This window comes from Poecilia reticulata, linkage group LG13 (assembly GCF_000633615.1).
Source record: "Poecilia reticulata strain Guanapo linkage group LG13, Guppy_female_1.0+MT, whole genome shotgun sequence".
Taxonomy (NCBI): Eukaryota; Metazoa; Chordata; class Actinopteri; order Cyprinodontiformes; family Poeciliidae; genus Poecilia; species Poecilia reticulata.
In genome coordinates this window covers 22134841-22153171 of record NC_024343.1, presented here as the reverse complement: position 1 = coordinate 22153171, position 18331 = coordinate 22134841, and the positions used below count along the sequence as shown (strand labels likewise).

At 37.8% G+C, this 18331-nt stretch overlaps 1 protein-coding gene across 3 annotated transcripts in view; it reads right to left on the bottom strand.

Annotated features, from left to right (window-relative positions):
- Window positions 1-18331, bottom strand: part of igsf11 (immunoglobulin superfamily member 11) — a 109492-nt gene that overhangs the window by 72689 nt on the left and 18472 nt on the right. For 2 of the 3 annotated variants that reach the window (XM_008426055.2, XM_008426056.2), the window contains exon 2: window positions 4259-4288. The exons of the other annotated variant lie outside the window; for it this stretch is intronic. In XM_008426055.2, the coding sequence (XP_008424277.1) occupies window positions 4259-4288 (30 nt within the window). The remainder of the gene's footprint in view (window positions 1-4258; window positions 4289-18331) is intronic. 3 annotated transcript variants of the gene reach the window in all.

Sequence of the window (18331 nt, the reverse complement as noted above, 5' to 3'; positions counted from 1 at the left end):
ACAATCTGTCCTTAGACCAGTGTAGACGATGTACTACCTTAAATTGAACTATAACATGTCTCAGACATATTGAAGACGAATAGATATTTTGAATAATTTTTTGCCAAACTGTGTCTGATATGGATTCCTCCAAGTCCAACTCCCACCTGCCCCTCAAAGTATCTAGATTGGTATCATTAAATGAACTGAGTAACGAATAAACTTTACTCATAGAACGTTTTGTTACAGACTTGTACATCAAGATCTCATCTACAAGCGAAGTCATGCCAAATTTTCTAACACTAAACCAATGACCTAATAAAAGTGTCAAGAGGGAGACTGCTAATTAGAAAGCTGAACCCAAAGCCCTACAGAGTTGTGAGCACCCATGTGATTAATTTCCCTCTCCAACAACCACTGTTCATGTTATTTCAGAGATTCCAAAAGGAAATGTCCCTTCTAAGACCAGAGGGCAGTAAACGAGCAAGAGTGGGGAGAAGCAGAAGTAGAAAATCAATTAACCTGAGAAGTGAGAAAAAAACAGGGTACGACTTCTAGAAGCAGGGCTTTAAGTGCAAATATGATACCATTTTAGTGTTAGTAGTTATATTGTGTGTAAGAGTGGCAGCTTGAGTCAGTTTCTTTTGTCACTAGTATTAAAACCAAAGTACGATCATCTGAAAGCATTATTAGTGCATGTTTAGAAAATACGCTTCTCACTGTGCTTTATCATTCCATTTCTGAATGACTCAAACATTTTTTTCTCACACACACACACACACACAAATGCGCAGACGCACACCCACTAATCCATTCAGTCATTGTTAATCCACATGTATCCGGGTGCAGAGCTCTGCCAAACACGGCTGACAATCGCGTCACTCGTGGCGATGTCTCACCTGCCTGTATTTTGCTCGTCACTGCTGTCATTCCTGTTGTTGCACCCAGTTTATTTGAAGAATAAACCTTTTACCATGCACTGAATATAGCACACTACATCTGGAGATCATCAGTGTCACACAAAAGCATTTGTCTGCATGAGTGCCGGGTAAAGCTCTGCAGCTCCACTGCACTTATAGTGACTGTCTGGGAGTAGACTGACGAGAAGGAGCATAGACCCAGACAGGAGGATTTCTTTACCTCTCATGATCCATTTGCAACAACAACTGAAGCAGAGTAGGTGAAAAGCACAAGCGTGCTTCTAGATAATATTTACCCTGCTCTCATATCTTTTAAGGATTTGGAAAAACATGCATTTTACGGTATAAAACATGCTAATTGATGTTGATGTATAATAAATTAAAGGGACTTTCATGAGACAACGTGGGCTGAATTAAAAAAAAACTTAAAATACATTTTTTTTATTTTGTCAAAATAAAACTTGATTGTCTAGTTTTTGGAAGAAAATAATCAATCAGGTTCAGTTAGAGTTCTGTGTGCATAATTTAGTAAGCCACTTATAATAACATGAGAACATAATGTTTAGGTTTATACAATAATTTTTCGAAAGTAAACACTAAGAGAAAGATGAGAAGAAATAAGGTAGATGTAGACTACACTGGAATTTTTTTTAATCTACCAAGGGCTATGATGGGCTTAAGCTTAGTACTGCTCTTTATGTAATGTATTGCACAAGCATAATAGGTCAGTATTATGTTGGTCAGCGTCCACGTTGGAGTTTAGGAGTGTTATGGGTCTTCAGTTTCCTGTGGCTTTCCTTGGAGTCCCATGCATGAATGAGGTCAGGAGGTCAAACAGGTGTGGAGCAGAGTGAGAAGTGTAGGTTAAATTCAATGTTCTAACCCACTGCTGGTTTTACCTGCGTCTTGGGGTGGGTGCAGTTTTCTGGCCGATTACCAATCTTTAAAAAATCTGACCTGCCGATTCCGATTTTAGTTGATACCATTTTTTTTCTGAAATGTTACTAAATAAAGCAAGAAAATGGCTGAGTTGGCAATGGTGTGGTGACTATTGTTAATTGCAAACGTGAAGACATGACCTGGTGGGCAGCTCTACCAGTCCAACCTCTCTCACGGGCGAGCAAAAGAGGACAGAGGCAGATTTTTAGACCTTTGCAGAGGTAGAGAAGATCGGTGGATAAGATCAGTTTCATATTCAAGTATCAGCTGATCACCGATCCAAAATTAAGGAAATCTGCGCTGATAAGTCGGCAGGTCGATAAATTGGTGCACCTCTACCCTATTCTACAATGCAAATGGGGAATCCTGGTGGAATACATTCTGTAAAAACTAAAAAGTGAAAACTTTTAAAAATCCAAGGAGCATTTTTATGGTATTTATGTTCAAACTACTCAGTGTGGTCTCTGAGTATAGAAAAGTGGATTAGAAATGGATTTCCACTGAGCGAGGGATTGTCTTGCATCACAAACAGCTTTTTAAAAAAAACAAACAACAAACCCACAAATAAATAAAAAAATAAATAGATAAATTAGGCAGCACTGCAGGGACATCTAGAGATTTAGTTGGATGAAATTGAAACACCAAAGGGAATCATGAGGAAGAGATCATGGAAAAAAGGATGGGAAAATAAAAGAGAATGAGAGAGAAAATTAAAAACCCATGGGAGAAGAAGAAACAGTGAGATTAGGATTGAGAGGAGTACTGACTGGGAACACAGCAGGGACTGAAAGGGTAAATGGTTTACGAAGAGAATCGTCACATTAAAATCACAACAAAACAAAAAAAAACACAGAAGGACTTTCAAAAATCCCGGAAATTCATCCGGAAACAAAACTGTAGAGAACGAAAGACGAAGAGACGCTGAGAAGTAAAACCTGGTGAAGGGGGCAGCAGATGGAGGGGATTATTCAGGACTAAATCTACACAGGGAAGGCCATAGACGTGTAGCGCTGCAGACTCCAGCTGCCAGAAATAGACCTAAAAGAAGTGCTGTCCCACCAGTACCATAATGATCAAACGCTGCCTGGACAGCAAAGCACACAACAGCTACAAGTCCTGCCATAAACAACATGAGAAATCTCAGGGCAGATACAATAATGACGTCCCACGATACTGTATGTTCAATAAAATCACCTAGGAAAATGAATCCGTTGAGTCACTAGTTTCATATGTTTGATTACACACACTGCTAAGAAACTCTGGACCATGTTATTCAAAAAAATATATATTTAAACTGCATGTGATGAAACTATTTTATTGCATGTGTGGCTTTGTTTTAGATTGAGCTTGTGTGTGATTGTATCAGATATGGCTACATGACACTTGTCCACTGTTTCTGTTTTCTGTGACTGGCAAAAAAGCCTAATTTGCAAACTATTTACTCAGGTGTAATTGAGAATACGGCAAAAATAATGGAACACACAAATCCCCTTAATAATTCCAGATACTGACAAAAGCCTGAAAAACATTTAGTTTCTATGCTGTGAACTGAAAAGAAAAGCCAAGCATAGATGGGGATTGCATGAAAAGAACAGAGTTAATTCACCCCTTAGTGAATGTGTGCCTCTATGTTGTACCCTGTTCCTATTATTTTGACCTAGTCTGTTTCCAATTTGCACCTGTAAACAAACCACTTGGTCCAAATATGCTAAACCACTGCTGCTTACCATAGTTTATTTTTCTATTTGTGTAAAAAGAGGAAATAGTCTTAAATGCTAAGCTTTTTATTTTTACAATGTAGATATACACTGAGTGCCTTCAAATCTAGACTAAAAACCTACCTGGTTGGAGTTGCTTTTGAAACATAATTAAGAATTTAACGATGGCATTCGACTTAATGTAATGTTTTGATTGTTATTGTGTTTTTATGATGTAATCCACTTTGAAATGCCTTGTTGCTGAAATGCGCTATACAAATAAAATTTGATTTGATTTGATTTACTTAAATTAACTTTAAGTATTATGTTATGCATATTTAATACTTTGTGGTTGTGACTCTGATCCCCATTTGGGTCAGTTGACTCAAGGAGTATGAAGCAGGACGCAGAACAATCTATAATATTTCTAAGTGACCTCCTACTGACATTTATTATTTACAATGTTATCACTTCTTTTCTCAGTATCTGGCTTTGATTAGTTAATTAGATTAGAAAATTACTTCACGTGATCAGTTGTCAAAATGTATATGAAAAGCTCTAAAGGACAGCACAAATTGTCAAATTTACATGAAATGTCCCTTTAAGGAAATCTTTTCACCTTATTCCACCGTACTTTGATGACCAAAATGACCATAAAGTACAATTTGGTAAGGTGGAGAAAAAAAAAAAACAGAACCCAAATCATAGATTACAATGTTTTACCTTTTCCTGTGTGCAGATCAAACCGCAAACCTGTAAATAATAATAATAAAAAATCCATTAAATTACTGTTAACAATATATTTACTCACTGCATGCAAAGCGACTCACTATATAAGTTTAAATCAGCCTGCACTTTTACCAAAAATAATTTCTGTTTTCTAATTAAAAAGTTTTGAGATTGTTTTTTTCTTTATTACCTTCTCCAAATTCAGAAGCTAACATACACAAATATCGTTTAACTACATTGAAAAGACCAGATGATGACATAATAGCTTTGTGAGCATCTATTTCACAAAATCTGAGTTAAAGCAGGAACATCTTTGGATATATTGTAAGGCATCGACTCAAGCGCAGCGCTTATTTAGTGAGATCATAAAAATAAAAGGAAGTCCACCAATACATCAGGAAAAGAACTGTCCAGATGGCAGATTTATTCTTGGCTGTCATTTGTGAATGTCTTGAGGTGCCACATTCTTCTGTTCAAGCAAGTCTATGCAACAATAAAACCATAGAAATATCCCGATATCATAGTGTGCAGAAAGGAGACGCGTTCTGTGATCCTGAGATTAATGTGATTTGGTCCAAACCAAATATCTAAAATTCATTAAAAAAATAACCTCAAGATTTTTTTAAGATGCCATCTGAGGATGGTAAGAGTATCCAGAGTAAAGGAAGTCCTGCAATGACGGACTGAAAGACATGCTGGTGAAAAAAAATAGGTTACTCAAATCTACATTGCAGTTAGCAAATGCACTCAGTAATGATGATCTGTCCAAGGGTCGGATGAAACTAAAACTGAATTGTTTTGACATAATAATCACCACATTTAGAGAAGAATGGGGGGAATCTTGCAAATCTGAAAACCCCATCCAGTCTGTGAAGTGCAGTTGGAGCAGCATTATGTTGTGTGGGTGTTTTTGCTGCAGGAGGGTTTGGGGCACTTCACATATTAGAGGGCATCATTGGGAAAAAAATATTTTGTGAACGTTCTTAAGCAACATCTCAAGAGAACAGCCCGGAAGTTAAAAGTTGGGCACAAACTTTTCTTCCAAAAGGACTGTGACCCATATACATCCTGCATCCTAGTTACAAAGAGAATTAGTCCATGTTTTGGAATAGCCTTAATCTTAGTCTCATAAAGAATTGGGGAGAGCTCAAAAGGTGCAAGCAAGTCAGCTTACAAAAATGATTTCATTACACAAAGTTTGACAGGAGGAATGGGCCAATATTGAGAATAAAGGTTGTGGAAGGATACCCAAAATTATTGACCCAATTTGCACAGTTTTAAAGGAAATTCCACCAAAAACTAAGCAAAATGTGTAAAAATGTCTAAATGTGAAGAAAATTTAAGTAAGTCCTCATTATTCTGGCCTTTAAAAAATACATATTTTTGGTAAACCTGCTGGGAAAACTTTGAAGATACTTGAGGAAAATAAAAGCTTATGTGTATTTATACATTGTTTATAAATATAACTAAGTATACATAATCTAAATGAAAGATCTTGGCTGTAAGTCCACAACATTTTCAATTTGTCCCTCATTTGCAGCTTATCTCAATTTTCTATTGAGCTGTGACACTAAAAACATACAATTTGTTTTTCCTACAGTAAGACTAAGTATATTCTACTCTCAGAGTTACATATTGACTTATTGCATAAGTGATAATGAGAGTGTGTTTGTGCACATGTGTGCTATTGACTAATTATCTGCCCTGAAAGAGGATGGTTAATTAAACTCTTCCCTAGCAGGGGGCATAAAGTAATTATTGTGCATGGTTGCATGTAAAACCAAAAAAAAAAAAAGTCATTAACTACATGTGCTAAAAAAATGTGTCACGTGTTCGCTATCAAACAGTCAAAGGGAAAAGCAGTATCAAACTTTGCATCAGAATGTTCTCCGCCACCTTGAACTGCACGTGTGCCCAAATTAACTTTTTTTTTTGTTCTATGTCTGCTAGGCAAAATAAAAACAGATGGCAGCTGAATGTGACTGCACTGACTTGCATGTGACAAGCTGCCAATATCAACTTTTACTGCTGTCGTCAGGCAGTTGGCAGTGATCAACCTGTCTCGCATCCATTCAAAGCTGAATGCACACACATGGAAGCAGCATACAACAGATCTAAGTTCTGTCTGAAAGAGTTTTAAAAAGATACAGAGGCTCTGACGTGAGAATGCAGTAGCTATAGAAATATGGTGCATGGTAACAGCATAGAAATGTGCTAATTCTCTTTTGAATTGAAAATATTTTAATGATGTTTTCATCTTCCCTTTGAAGCACATAAAAAAATGCAAATGCAAAAGAATTTGGCACCAAAAGGTATCCCCAATACTAAATTGTGCCTTCCAGCAGTTCCAGCAAAGCTAAGTTGTTTTCCCAAATACAAGATTTCCAGCTTTCTACGGCCTTTAGTCGGAAGCTGCGCAGGTTAAAACTGGCTTGCTTCTTTTAATCGACAGAGCTGTTGTCTATCTGGGTTTTACATGTGCAAACAGAAAACTGCTCTATCTGCTGAGTGATTAGCGGTTTTGCATAGTGGGAAGGTCCAGTGCAGAAGTTATCAGTGACATTTTTGTAAGTGGCAGCAAATGTTCGAGGTGCTTCAACGGAACCTGCTTCGCAAAGTTATAATCGGTTATAAAAGTCTTTCAACAGGAACAGGAATCTCAAAATAGTATTGTTTCAAATGTACTTTCAGGAAAATGAAAAGAGAACAAATAAAAAAACAATACATTCTCTTTATGCAAAACACTGCTTCATTGTCCATCACTGTGACTCCATTCAGCGATCTTTGAGAACAGGAGCAAAACCTTTGATTTTCACACACACCGAACAGTGAACCAGGCCACCCAGGGAGGCCTGGTAACAATAGCAGCTTCTGTGGCATACTAAAAAGAGCTTTGCATTTCTAACTGACACTTCCTCACATTGAACTGAATGTCAATATAGGTATTGAGACAGTCAAATCTCCACCAAGAAAGAAAAAATGTGAGCTGTCCAAAGCTGGCAGAGACAAATTATAAATGTTTTATTACAAAAAAGTGCTTCTGCAAAGTATTGACTAAAGTGGACTGAACATAAATAAAAGAAAAATTTAAGATTTGTATTTGTTTGATTAAAAAAGGTCCTTTTCATTCCTCTCCTTCCAGAATTAGGCTCTGTGTAGGTCAAAAAATTTGAACGTCAAACATTAAAGTTTGTAGTTGCAATGTGAAGTAAACCCACTGAATGTATGTTGCCCAAATTGGAAAATATATAATGCTGGAATTATTCTGAAAAATAACTCCATTTGCACTTACTGCATGCATGACAAGATGAACTAAAAAAGGAGTGAAATGGAAACGAGCACACAGTGTTAATCTCTATTTTCTGCTTGGGCTGGTGTTGCAGACTAAGGTGTGAGGCTGACACTTTGCTAGTCTGATCCTTCTCAGCTGCCGTCGCTCACAAGGGCAGGTCCTCCTGCTACCTGCCACATGATGCGAAAGTGTTATGCACACAAAGGCGCAAACATTTCATTGCAGCGGTGGGAAGAAAATGTGGCCTATGATGTTGTTTTAACCGGTTTTACCCGTCACACACACTATAAAAGTACTGCTGCTCTGAATTATTCCAATTTTGTATGCAAGTAATAGTTTATTTTGTGCCATTCACCGATGCCCAGCCTCTATTGGCTTATAAGACACCCCAACATATTTAAAAATGCACACAGAGGCAAACAACATCCTTCACAAAATAAAGTGTCCTCTTTCAAAAAGTGCCAAGCTTTTGAAACATATTCAGCTAACTGAAAACAATACCTGAATAAAAATTGAAGTTCATCTTCACTCCCCATAGAAAAGAAATCTGGGTAAACATCAAGAACTTTACCAAACAATTCATTTCAGAGAATTGTATACAAAAGGACAACATAACAAAAAGTGCATTTCATTTTCAAATTCACTTCAATTATACAGAGAACATTTTCGGTTTGTAATATAAAAAGAGTCTATTATTCTTTAATACTTATGATTGACCATAAATGCAAGCAAAATAATAAGAAAAAGCACTAAATGGTTGGATTATGTCAGCGACAGATTATACAGTCTTTCTTCTCTGTCAGAAAGTCATTAAACTCAGTGTGATTATTCTCTGCTTGAGTCCACCTCAAATAGACAGGATTTCATTACAACCACTTGGCCACTTTTCTGAGAATTTCAAACCATTGCAAGTTTAACAATTGGCAATGGCTGCCAAGGACCTTCAAGAGAATGTCAGTTTCCATGGAGACATTGCCACCCCCAGCAGTGGTCCCCCATAACCCCTCATGAGGGTAAAAAGTAAACATATAAAACGGCCACAGAAACATGAGGTTTTCTGCTTCCATCTCTCCACTCGCATCCTATTACCCAGAATGAAACTTTCATTAGTGACAGTTAATCTGAGCATCCTCCATGCTTTGTTGTTTACCTCAATGCTAATTTTCAAAGGTTTTAGTTGCTTTCTTTTTTTCCTTCTTTCTTTCTTTCTTTCTTTCTTTCTTTCTTTCTTTCTTTCTTTCTTTCTTTCTTTCTTTCTTTCTTTCTTTGAGGGTGTTTGTGACTTGTGATGCTGGTCACATCAAACGTGGCATTGCAAGTGGACTTCACAGGACTCGCTTACATAATGCGCCCAGTCTGAATGGTTGTGAAAAAGTGTGAAAGCAATACCTTCTACCTCCTTTCACTGCTTAAACAGTACTTGGCTCTTTTTTTTTTTTTTTTTTTTTTTTCTGGTGTAGTTCATACAGAAGCAGATACCTACACCTTTGCTAAAATAAATCTCCTTGTGTTTGAGAAGTGTACATTAGAATAAATTTTTTAGCAAAGGAATGACAAAGCAATATTATTGGGCAAAAGGCAACCTATCCTAGGTGCACTTGGGACAGGTTGCCAATCCATCAAACGGCAACACAGACAACTATGCACTCATAAATATGAACAATTCTACCTAGAAGTAGATTCTAGAAGTATCATTGGTTTCTGATATGATCTAATGCAATCTAGACTAATTACAAGATAGAAGCTACCCCTCTGTCATCTCAACAAGTGTAATACAAGAGCTTCCTTTTTTATTTCATAACAGGAGACTTGCATGTAGACACTGGCTGTCGAGTTTAATGCACTTATTTTCACATCCAAGGTTTATGATTATGGCTTGCACCCATTTCAACAGACACATGCTGAAACAGCAACTTGCTGGTGCTTCACTAGACAGCGCTCACTTCACATTTCAATATTGCATGGCTTAAAATCTTGTTATAGCCCTAATATTAACCCAACAGAAAGTAAACCTGAAAATATATGCCTGTTATTTTATTAGAGGCAGAGTTCACAGACAGTTACAGATAATGAACTTCTAGTTGGCTGCACCACTGACGATTTGATTGAAGTCGATGTACTTTGCTCTAAAATCGATCTGTATTTTCCTCTTCGATCAGTCATCTGAATAAAACTGGATCTCAGTTTTTTGTGCTTCAAGTAAATTGGTGTATTTTTTCCCCAATTTATATAAAAGGGATTAGGTGAGGGGTTGTTTTTTTTTTTTTACACCCCTGGAAGACCAGAAAGGCCATCAGAACTACCAGGAGTTTTCCCTGGAGTGCTTCAAGGCAATTACGCTGATAAACTAAGCAGTATTAAAATAGAGGGAAAAAATTACAGTTCAAAACTGATTAGTGCATGCCTTAAGCAAGTGGCCCATTTTGTGTAGTTATTGGCCCAGATGTTAGCAGCATAGAAGTTTGCATTTTTAATTTAATTGGCTATGGTGTACAAAATAGTGTCGCATACCGCTGCCTCAGAGACAGGGTGCACTGGTCCATGTGGGTTTGTCCCAGCTTTCCTGTGCTGCTGTCAATCAGCCTGGCTCACACTTATTCAACAGTGTCTAAAAATTACCACATTTTTAAAAGTTTTTATTTCTCATAGAGTGACAGAAAATGTAATTTAAACTGAAGTAGCAGCGATGATACAGGCCACAAATTGGGTATTAGATATAAAACTAAACATTAACCACACTAAGCATATGTGCTGACGGAAATTATTTCATTTAAAATTTTATTTTTCACTTCATTTAGATAGATAACAATCAGAAAGTCAGGCTGATTGTAATTCAACTGCCAATAAGTGTTTCACTTAAATACATTTCTAGGTTTTTGATTCTTCTTTGGGTAGAACAGATGTAAAGACAACCATGTTATGTAATTGCAGTGTCCACTTATAATCATCTTGGCATTTCCAAAATTCAAAAATTCTCCCGGTTTTGCCAGTGTGAAGATCCTGAAATCAAATTATTTTGGACTCAGTTAAATATCATTTGAAGAAAGTCTTTACGTATTTTATCTTTTCTGTTCTGTCGTCCTTTGACCAACAGCAACCAAGTTATACACCAAACAAATTGCTGTTAAGGTTATCCAGTCTGATCATATTTTTATCATTTAAAAGTTTTTCCAATTAACCTTTTGTAACATTTTTCTTCCATCTTGGATAAATCCTTTTTGAAATCCGTATTTGTTTGGGTCATGGTTTGTAAAGCTTTTTATTAAAATAGCTCCGCTTCCTACATCTACACCATATTGTTTACATCACGATGCTAATATTTATAGTGATATAAAAATAGTAACATTGTGTTAACTCACAAACGGTATCTTGTAGACCAGCTAAGTGCCAGAACTTATTGATTTATATTATCTCGATGCTATCATATATTATTTTTATTACTATATTATGTAAAGAGTCTCTATAAGAACTTTGTTTCTTCAATTACATGGTGTTTCTAATGTCTGACGTAATTACTTGTGGCTGAGTACATTTACAATGTAAATTGCCACAACAGCTTTGAGCATCTCTGAAGCTCATTATTTATTTACAACAAATACAATTCACTGATTAACAGCAATTATCCATTAAAACACAAAAGTAGACTAATGTTGCAGAACAGCACAAGAAATCTTTCACAATCCGTTTTTTTTTTTCCCCTTTTAACCAACATTACTTTTTTGTAAAAATGGATACAGTAGGTCAGGAGAGGGACGTATTGTATCTCCATAATGTTGTTTCTGTATTGTGCCTGAACACAAAACATGGTGCTTTCTGATTTCTAATTTTCCAACTCATTTTCATAGTTATTCCCAGCTCTGCATTTGTTTGCAGCATAATGATGTGAAATGTGCTTTGCTGTTTGTGCTCTCTGAGAGAGTAAGCCAACACCATTAAAACAAATCACTCTGGGGCACCTTCAGCGTTGCATCCATTTCTGATGACATACCGGCTTTACTTGAGCACTGAAAACAAGACTTAAAAGGAAGCCAGATAATATTACAAACTTGTGTGCGAAGCTAACAGTTTAATTTGATTAAAATGGAAATGTGAACTGGTGCAAAGGTAAAAATAAATGGACTTGACGGTTCTGTCTTTTCCTGACTGTTACCCATTTCCTATTGTCTTTAAAGTCTGACATGCAATTTCCAATTTGTCTTTCTTTTCTAAGGATTACAATACTAAAGAAATGTGTTGCCAGTTTTTTTGATAGAAGCAGTAATTTGAAAGAAAAAAATGGAACTACAAGATCAGCCTTAGGTATATGTGCCTTACACTTATCTGTTTCGTGAATCAAGGCTTAGAAGCACTAAAAATGTTAGAATTTTTAAATTTGATGAATACGATTTGATGGAAATTTCTAGCTTCATCCAAACAATTTTGGGAAATACCGCATCAGAGATGTTTTGTTCATTCTAGAAGTGAAGCCCACCTACATCGGTGAAGCGAAGATGGTAAAAACAGAACTGCTCAGTGGACGCTGAACAAATGCACCTTCAAGCACAGAGATGTGCGTCTCTCGGAGGTGAACCTACGCTCCTACGCTCCTCTCGAGCTTATCTTTGTAGCCGGGAGAAGATCACTAGGTAGCAAGTCGAAATGTTGTAGACAACATTCAGCAACCAAGTCCCGCCGGAGGTGAATTGTTCTTTTTTATCTTTCAAACAGCTTCATAAAAAAACAAAAAAAAAGACATCCTTGGCGTCCGTTCACACATAATTTAATGACCCTCCGTGTTCACACCTGATTCTTCTCCCTCCTGGGTCTTAATCAGGTTTTTCTTTTATTTTAGAACAAAAGCTTCATTAGTTTGCCTCTTTGAATCTGCAGGTGTGAATGCCTCTGAGTGTGAATGCTTCTTTAGCATCAGATAAACGTGTATGTTGTCCTTGAGAGTGCCAGAGACAGATTTAAATACCATAAAGGAAAACTCCATTGTAATTTCACCAGACTGATCCTTCTTCTTTCTCATCACACTATGTTATTAGAAATGCAGGTCATTATAACACGGGAGGCAGCAGAGGAGGTGTTAAAGATGTTTTCTTTTATGGACAATGATTTGTTTGTTTTACTTTACTGCTTGCAAGCCTCCTGGGCCCTAACCTAGATTACAGCACAATGACTATTCATCATTGATGATAAGGCCTTTTAATAGAACTCACACATAAAACGCATCTGCAAAAAAAAAAAAAAAAAAAAAAAAGCATTCTCTTGTAAGACAATGAAATTTAGGTTTCATGACATTTTAGGTTGCTTATTATGATTCAGTGATTTAATTTACTGCAATTAAAGACTTTAGAAAAAAAAATGTGATGCACATGTCTTAGATTTAGATTTTTTTTCCAACCACTGATGAAAATCAGTTCTAACCTGACGATAACAACGATATATCATCTTTGTGGTTATGGTGTATTCAGTGATTGCCTTTTGAAAGACTTGGTCCAGGTTCTTTGAAGCATAAAATCAGCGGATGAAAGAAAGCCTCCATCATTTCCTCAACGTTTAAAACATAAATGGCCTAAATTGCATTGTGGGCCTCACTCCCATATCAGAAAAAAAAAAAACATTTACCAAAGAGGTGGTGTGTTCAAATGGTTCATTTTGAAAAATAATGAGGCGTCTAAAAATTCAAAGACTGCACAAATCTTACATCTAACACAAATGCAGAAGAAACACTTAATCCAAACATTCATTAGAAGAGCAGAAAGCGTCTCCAGAGGTCAATTAACCCACTGTGTGAACCGAAACCCCTTGGTACAGACGTCCAAATAAACCCTGATAACACAGACCCATGAAGCACACATGCGCATACAGCAGAACAGGAAACAGAAGATAATCCTCACAGAAGATGAAAAGACGTTTTAAAAAAGAACACACACACATTTACTCTCTCACTCACTGCACATTTTACAGAGCAGATTGCTGTCCTTTAATCAACAAGTCATGTTTTAATTGCAATAAGTGTGAAGGAAATAGGAGCCGTCGACGTGGCCCAGTCTGGCACTGGAGCACAAGACTCTCAGAGCCAACGTTGTGGATTCACATATGCTTTTATCATAGCAGAGTGAAGCAGGGGAAGAAATATTGTTTTTTCCAGTTCTCACACAATCTGTGCTAACAGGGAAAGCGATTTAATTCCTGAAGTGAAAAACAATCCAATCAAGACAAAAACAGAGGATGTGAATATTTCCTGAAATAAGAGAGACAACTGGGGAACTCAGTTTTCATTCTGATCCTCTAAGATAAGGCCCTGTACATGTTTCTCTTGTAGATAACAATTTCATCCAGGATAAAAAAAAACCCTGACATATAGGATCTCCCATTCAGCTACCCTGCACCTTGGTTTAGACTTCAGTCCATACCTTTAGATTTTTACAAAAACATAAGCCACGGACTCCACCACAGTCATTTTTGTAGATGTATCTGTCAGGAATATGTTCAATGACACAACAATGCATAGTAAGCATGTGTAAGCAGCATTCAATTGCTCACAGATGCAACACAGCGCCTCAGATTTGCTGGCACAAGCACTTCAGAGCAAAATATATACATGCATAGGAAAGAATGCATATAAAACGTACACACATATGAATATCTGCAGCACCCACTGAGTCTTTGCATCTTCACAGCGCCTTTGCTTTGTGTTAAAGCAAGAGGTCGAGCTGCAAAGACCTTTCGCTACTCAGGCCTTTAAATTGGTCCCAGTGAGATTCAATAGTTCAGGCCACAGGGCTCACCTCACCTGCATATTGAAATATTAAACTATGCCATTCGATCGATGGCCTAACCAGTTAGACACACCAGCTTTAGCAACGGCCTCCTGCATGTAGGATCTCCTCCAAGCATGTGTGGGTTTAAGAAAAAGTCTTCTAGTTTTTAATTGCTGAATCATCCCAAGAATTGATTGGGAAATTCAAACCAGACACACATGGTTAATACATGAATCAGTTCTGTTTTTCTGAATAATTTAATAAAGTGAAAAGTATATTTGAAAACAAATGCTTGCTATAATAACCTAAAGTCAGCGAATGCCATTTGAAAGACCTGAAATATGACTGACATTGAAGGAAATCATAAACCCTGCTGTCTGAGCAACATTCACAACAGACGACTAATGCTGAGCTTCAAACTACCTCCACCTGTTCAGAGTCTTCCTTAGTGCATTCAGAGACATGATGGACATCAGATTTGACTTGGCCAAGGTACAGAAAAATTACCATGCTTGGTCTCTCGCCAATTAGATGAGGAAGCTGGTCTAACATCCTGTCAGTCAAGGGTACAAAAGTACAAGGATTCTAGATAGCACGTTGCTTCAGATACTCAACTAGATACAATTAGGGCAAGAAGGACCTCAAATACACATTCGTTTTAGTTAAAAATGTAAATGAGAAATTTATCTTAAATACATTTATAATTAATGAGAACCAAAGGTACCAAAAGCTGGTTCAATGACCCTGGTGTTACTGTGGTTTATTGGCCAGCATACTTGCCTGACACAAACCGCATAGAGAATCTACTAGAGTCAAAGAAAAGATGGAAGACACCTGACCCAACAAAGACCTGAAGGTCACTTTTAAAGCGACCTGGGCTTTCATTCACTTTTGCGTCTCATCGGTGTCATGATATTTTCTTTTTTTTCCTTTGTCTTGAAAGTTGAACATATAAAAAAAATGTCTAAATGTGTTTTATCTGCACGTGCATTTCCTAAATAGTTTATTTTACATAGCACTAGTTGTAATCATTATAAATAATTTTGCTCGTTGTGCTTTACGTCACTTTAATGTTTATTCTCTCCTCCTGAAGCACTTTGTGATGTTTCATTTACATGCTGTGTAAACAACTTTATTATTTAAATAAACATTGCTTCTATCTAAATCCATATAAATAAGGAACTTATACCATCAACCCGTCAACACTCTGCTCTATATATGTCAAAATGTTCAAAATGTTCCTGAATGGCATCTTCCCATCTTATTTCAGCAGCCTGATTTCTCGACGGCTGCTGAGATGCCAGTACAGATGGACTGAGTGGAGATGAGGCCAGTTGAAGTGTCTGTGGAGCTAAACTCCTGGTAAACTGTGCCAGCAAAGGACCGCACCACGTTGAGGCCTGGCCCAGCTCTGGCAGGAAGAACAGGGGGCCCCCTTGTTTGGCCGAGGCTTGTTTACAAGAAACAAAATGCATTCAGATGATAATGACTGCGAGCTCCCTCGTACTGTCCCAGTTTTCCTTCGTTATATTCTGTACAGTATGGATCTTCACCCAAACAGGGCACAAAGGACAACCTGACGCCAATCTACTTTTCGTTGATACAAACAAGCGCAGACACACAAACACGCACTCTCCGTCACAAACCACTCAGTGTCTGGTACAGAACGGCCTGATTGCTGGTCTTATCACCAAGGAGACCAGCATTAGGCGAGCGCCTGGCAGAGACAGACTGGCATTTAGCAATGAGGACCCCATAAAGCTTTCAGGCAGCCTTTTCAATGAACACAGGGACAAAGATGGAGTCACATGGGCAACACAGAACGAAAGAGAGAATGAAAAAGTGTTTGACATCTACATTGCAGACGCGAACAATTAAAATTGTGAAACAGGGAACCGGAGGACAATTTAGGAACAAACAAGAGGGAGAAACATCACTTTAAACAGAAAGAAGAACAGAAGAGGATAAAAAGACAAAAACTACAAATGAGCATTAGAGCTGCAGAAAGAAAGGAAAAAGGTTTCTCCACCTTTAGAGATAACTAAATAACGAGCGAGAAGGACGTTTTTAACGAACATAAAACACTATCCGAGTGTTAAGAGGCACATGTGTGAATTCAGCTGACGTCACCAACGAAAGAAGCTATTAATACTCAAGCCCACCTGAGTCTCCACCAGGCTGAGGAGCGAAATGCAGTGCAAATTAACTATGAAAATATTCATTCACAACTCCCCTGCTGAGGAGACAGAAAAGAAGGGAAATCAAGCATTCGGGTTTGATGAGAGCCCTTTGCCCTCTGTACAGAGAGCAGATGATTGAGGGATAGACGGAAGCAAAGACGTGTTAAAAGGTTAAAGAAGAGGGGATTTGGGCTGTGAGCTCCAGATGTTTGTAGAGCTGAAGGCGATGTAGTGAGTTGTGCTCATCTTCCCCATCCCACTCCCTGTTTCACATGAGCTTTGAGGCTATGTGGAAGCACTTACTACAGTCGTTAGAGGGCTTTGTCACTTGTAAACATAAGTCATTTCAGGTCCCGGAGTGTTGGTGAAACCACGCATGAGCTTTTTCATTCAGAGACACTTTTCACTAAAATATCCTTCCAGCAGTCGTAATTACGAAAGCAACCTCAAGTAGTTTATATTTGGCAGGATGGCACTGTTCTGGGACGTCCCTGTTACTTCTAACGCTAAATGTTGCATGCCTGAGGCAGAGAAAGCAACAGAAAACACCTTTGCCACTCATTTCTAGTAAGTTGTGTATTTTATTAACAAAAACAACCTAAAACAAAGTTGATACAACATTTCTCATTAAAGGATTACTATGGACTTCATTTAAGTTGGATTCTATTAAGAACTTTTTAGGTGGAAAAGTGAGTTTGTAAATTACCGCAAGCTCAGACAGGCAGCGTTCATCAAGTAGGATCAAATGTTCAACATAACCACAGAGGAAGAAGAGCCACTTTAAGCATGTTTACGACTGCATCTTGTTGTACTGCCAAGTACATAGCAGCCAACAAACATCTATATTGAGGCTACGTCTGGTTTTTTTTGTTTTGTTTTTTTCCCCCCCATGTTCCACAAAAATGTACAATGCAACCAGGAGCTTCATACAGTGTGATCTACAGTTGACGAAATGCCTGAAGAGCTCCACTGCATGAAGATCTATAATGTTTTGTTGCCCCTGGAGGAACATCTGAAACTCCAGAATTAAAACGTTGCATTCAGGCCATCTGTTTGTGAAAACACATCAGGCTCTCCTCTGTAAAATTCAAACCTAACACATTCCTGTCAACATGGCTGTCGAAATAAATTAGGACCATTTCAATGCAATTCCTGCACAAAAGTGTTAAGCTGTGAACACCAGACAGCTCGTCCTCTTCAGCTACCCTGAGTTCTCCTCCGCGCTCTCAGGTTCAGCGTCACGCTGACTGTTAAGCCAGGTGTAAAATGTGCCAATGCTGCTGTTTTGAACTCTCAGCTCCGCTTTCATCCACCCATCCACAATCAACGAGTCCACAGTTATGCTCTCACTGACACTATTTAAGAATTTAGCCCTTAGCGCAACACTCCCACCCCTCCGGTGTCTGTGATGCTTTGATAACCAGCTATTAAACACTGAATTATGTACGCCTCATTTCAGCTTCACACAGCTAGCTCGCAACATTCATTTTTCATCTTAATCTAAAACAGGAGTAATTATAATTGGAGTCATTTTCTTTCTTCCCTTTGTGAATAGTAGTGGTGTAATCCGCAACTGCTGTAGCAACTCTGCTCTGCAACCTGCATTCACAAGCTTTTATCTGAACACTGTTTTGCTGTAACAATGGTGAATAGCATCTCTTGTGGCTGTGCAGGCACACTGATGGCAGTCTCAAAGGCTCCTGCTATTCCATGCTATCCTCAGTTAAACAAAGAGCATGTTTTTTTTTTTTTCCATTGTGCTCAAATAAACCAAACATATCTCCACATCTTCCTTCATCCCCCAGTGTTACAGTAATAAAGAAAAAGCTATATCTCTCCCTGTTAC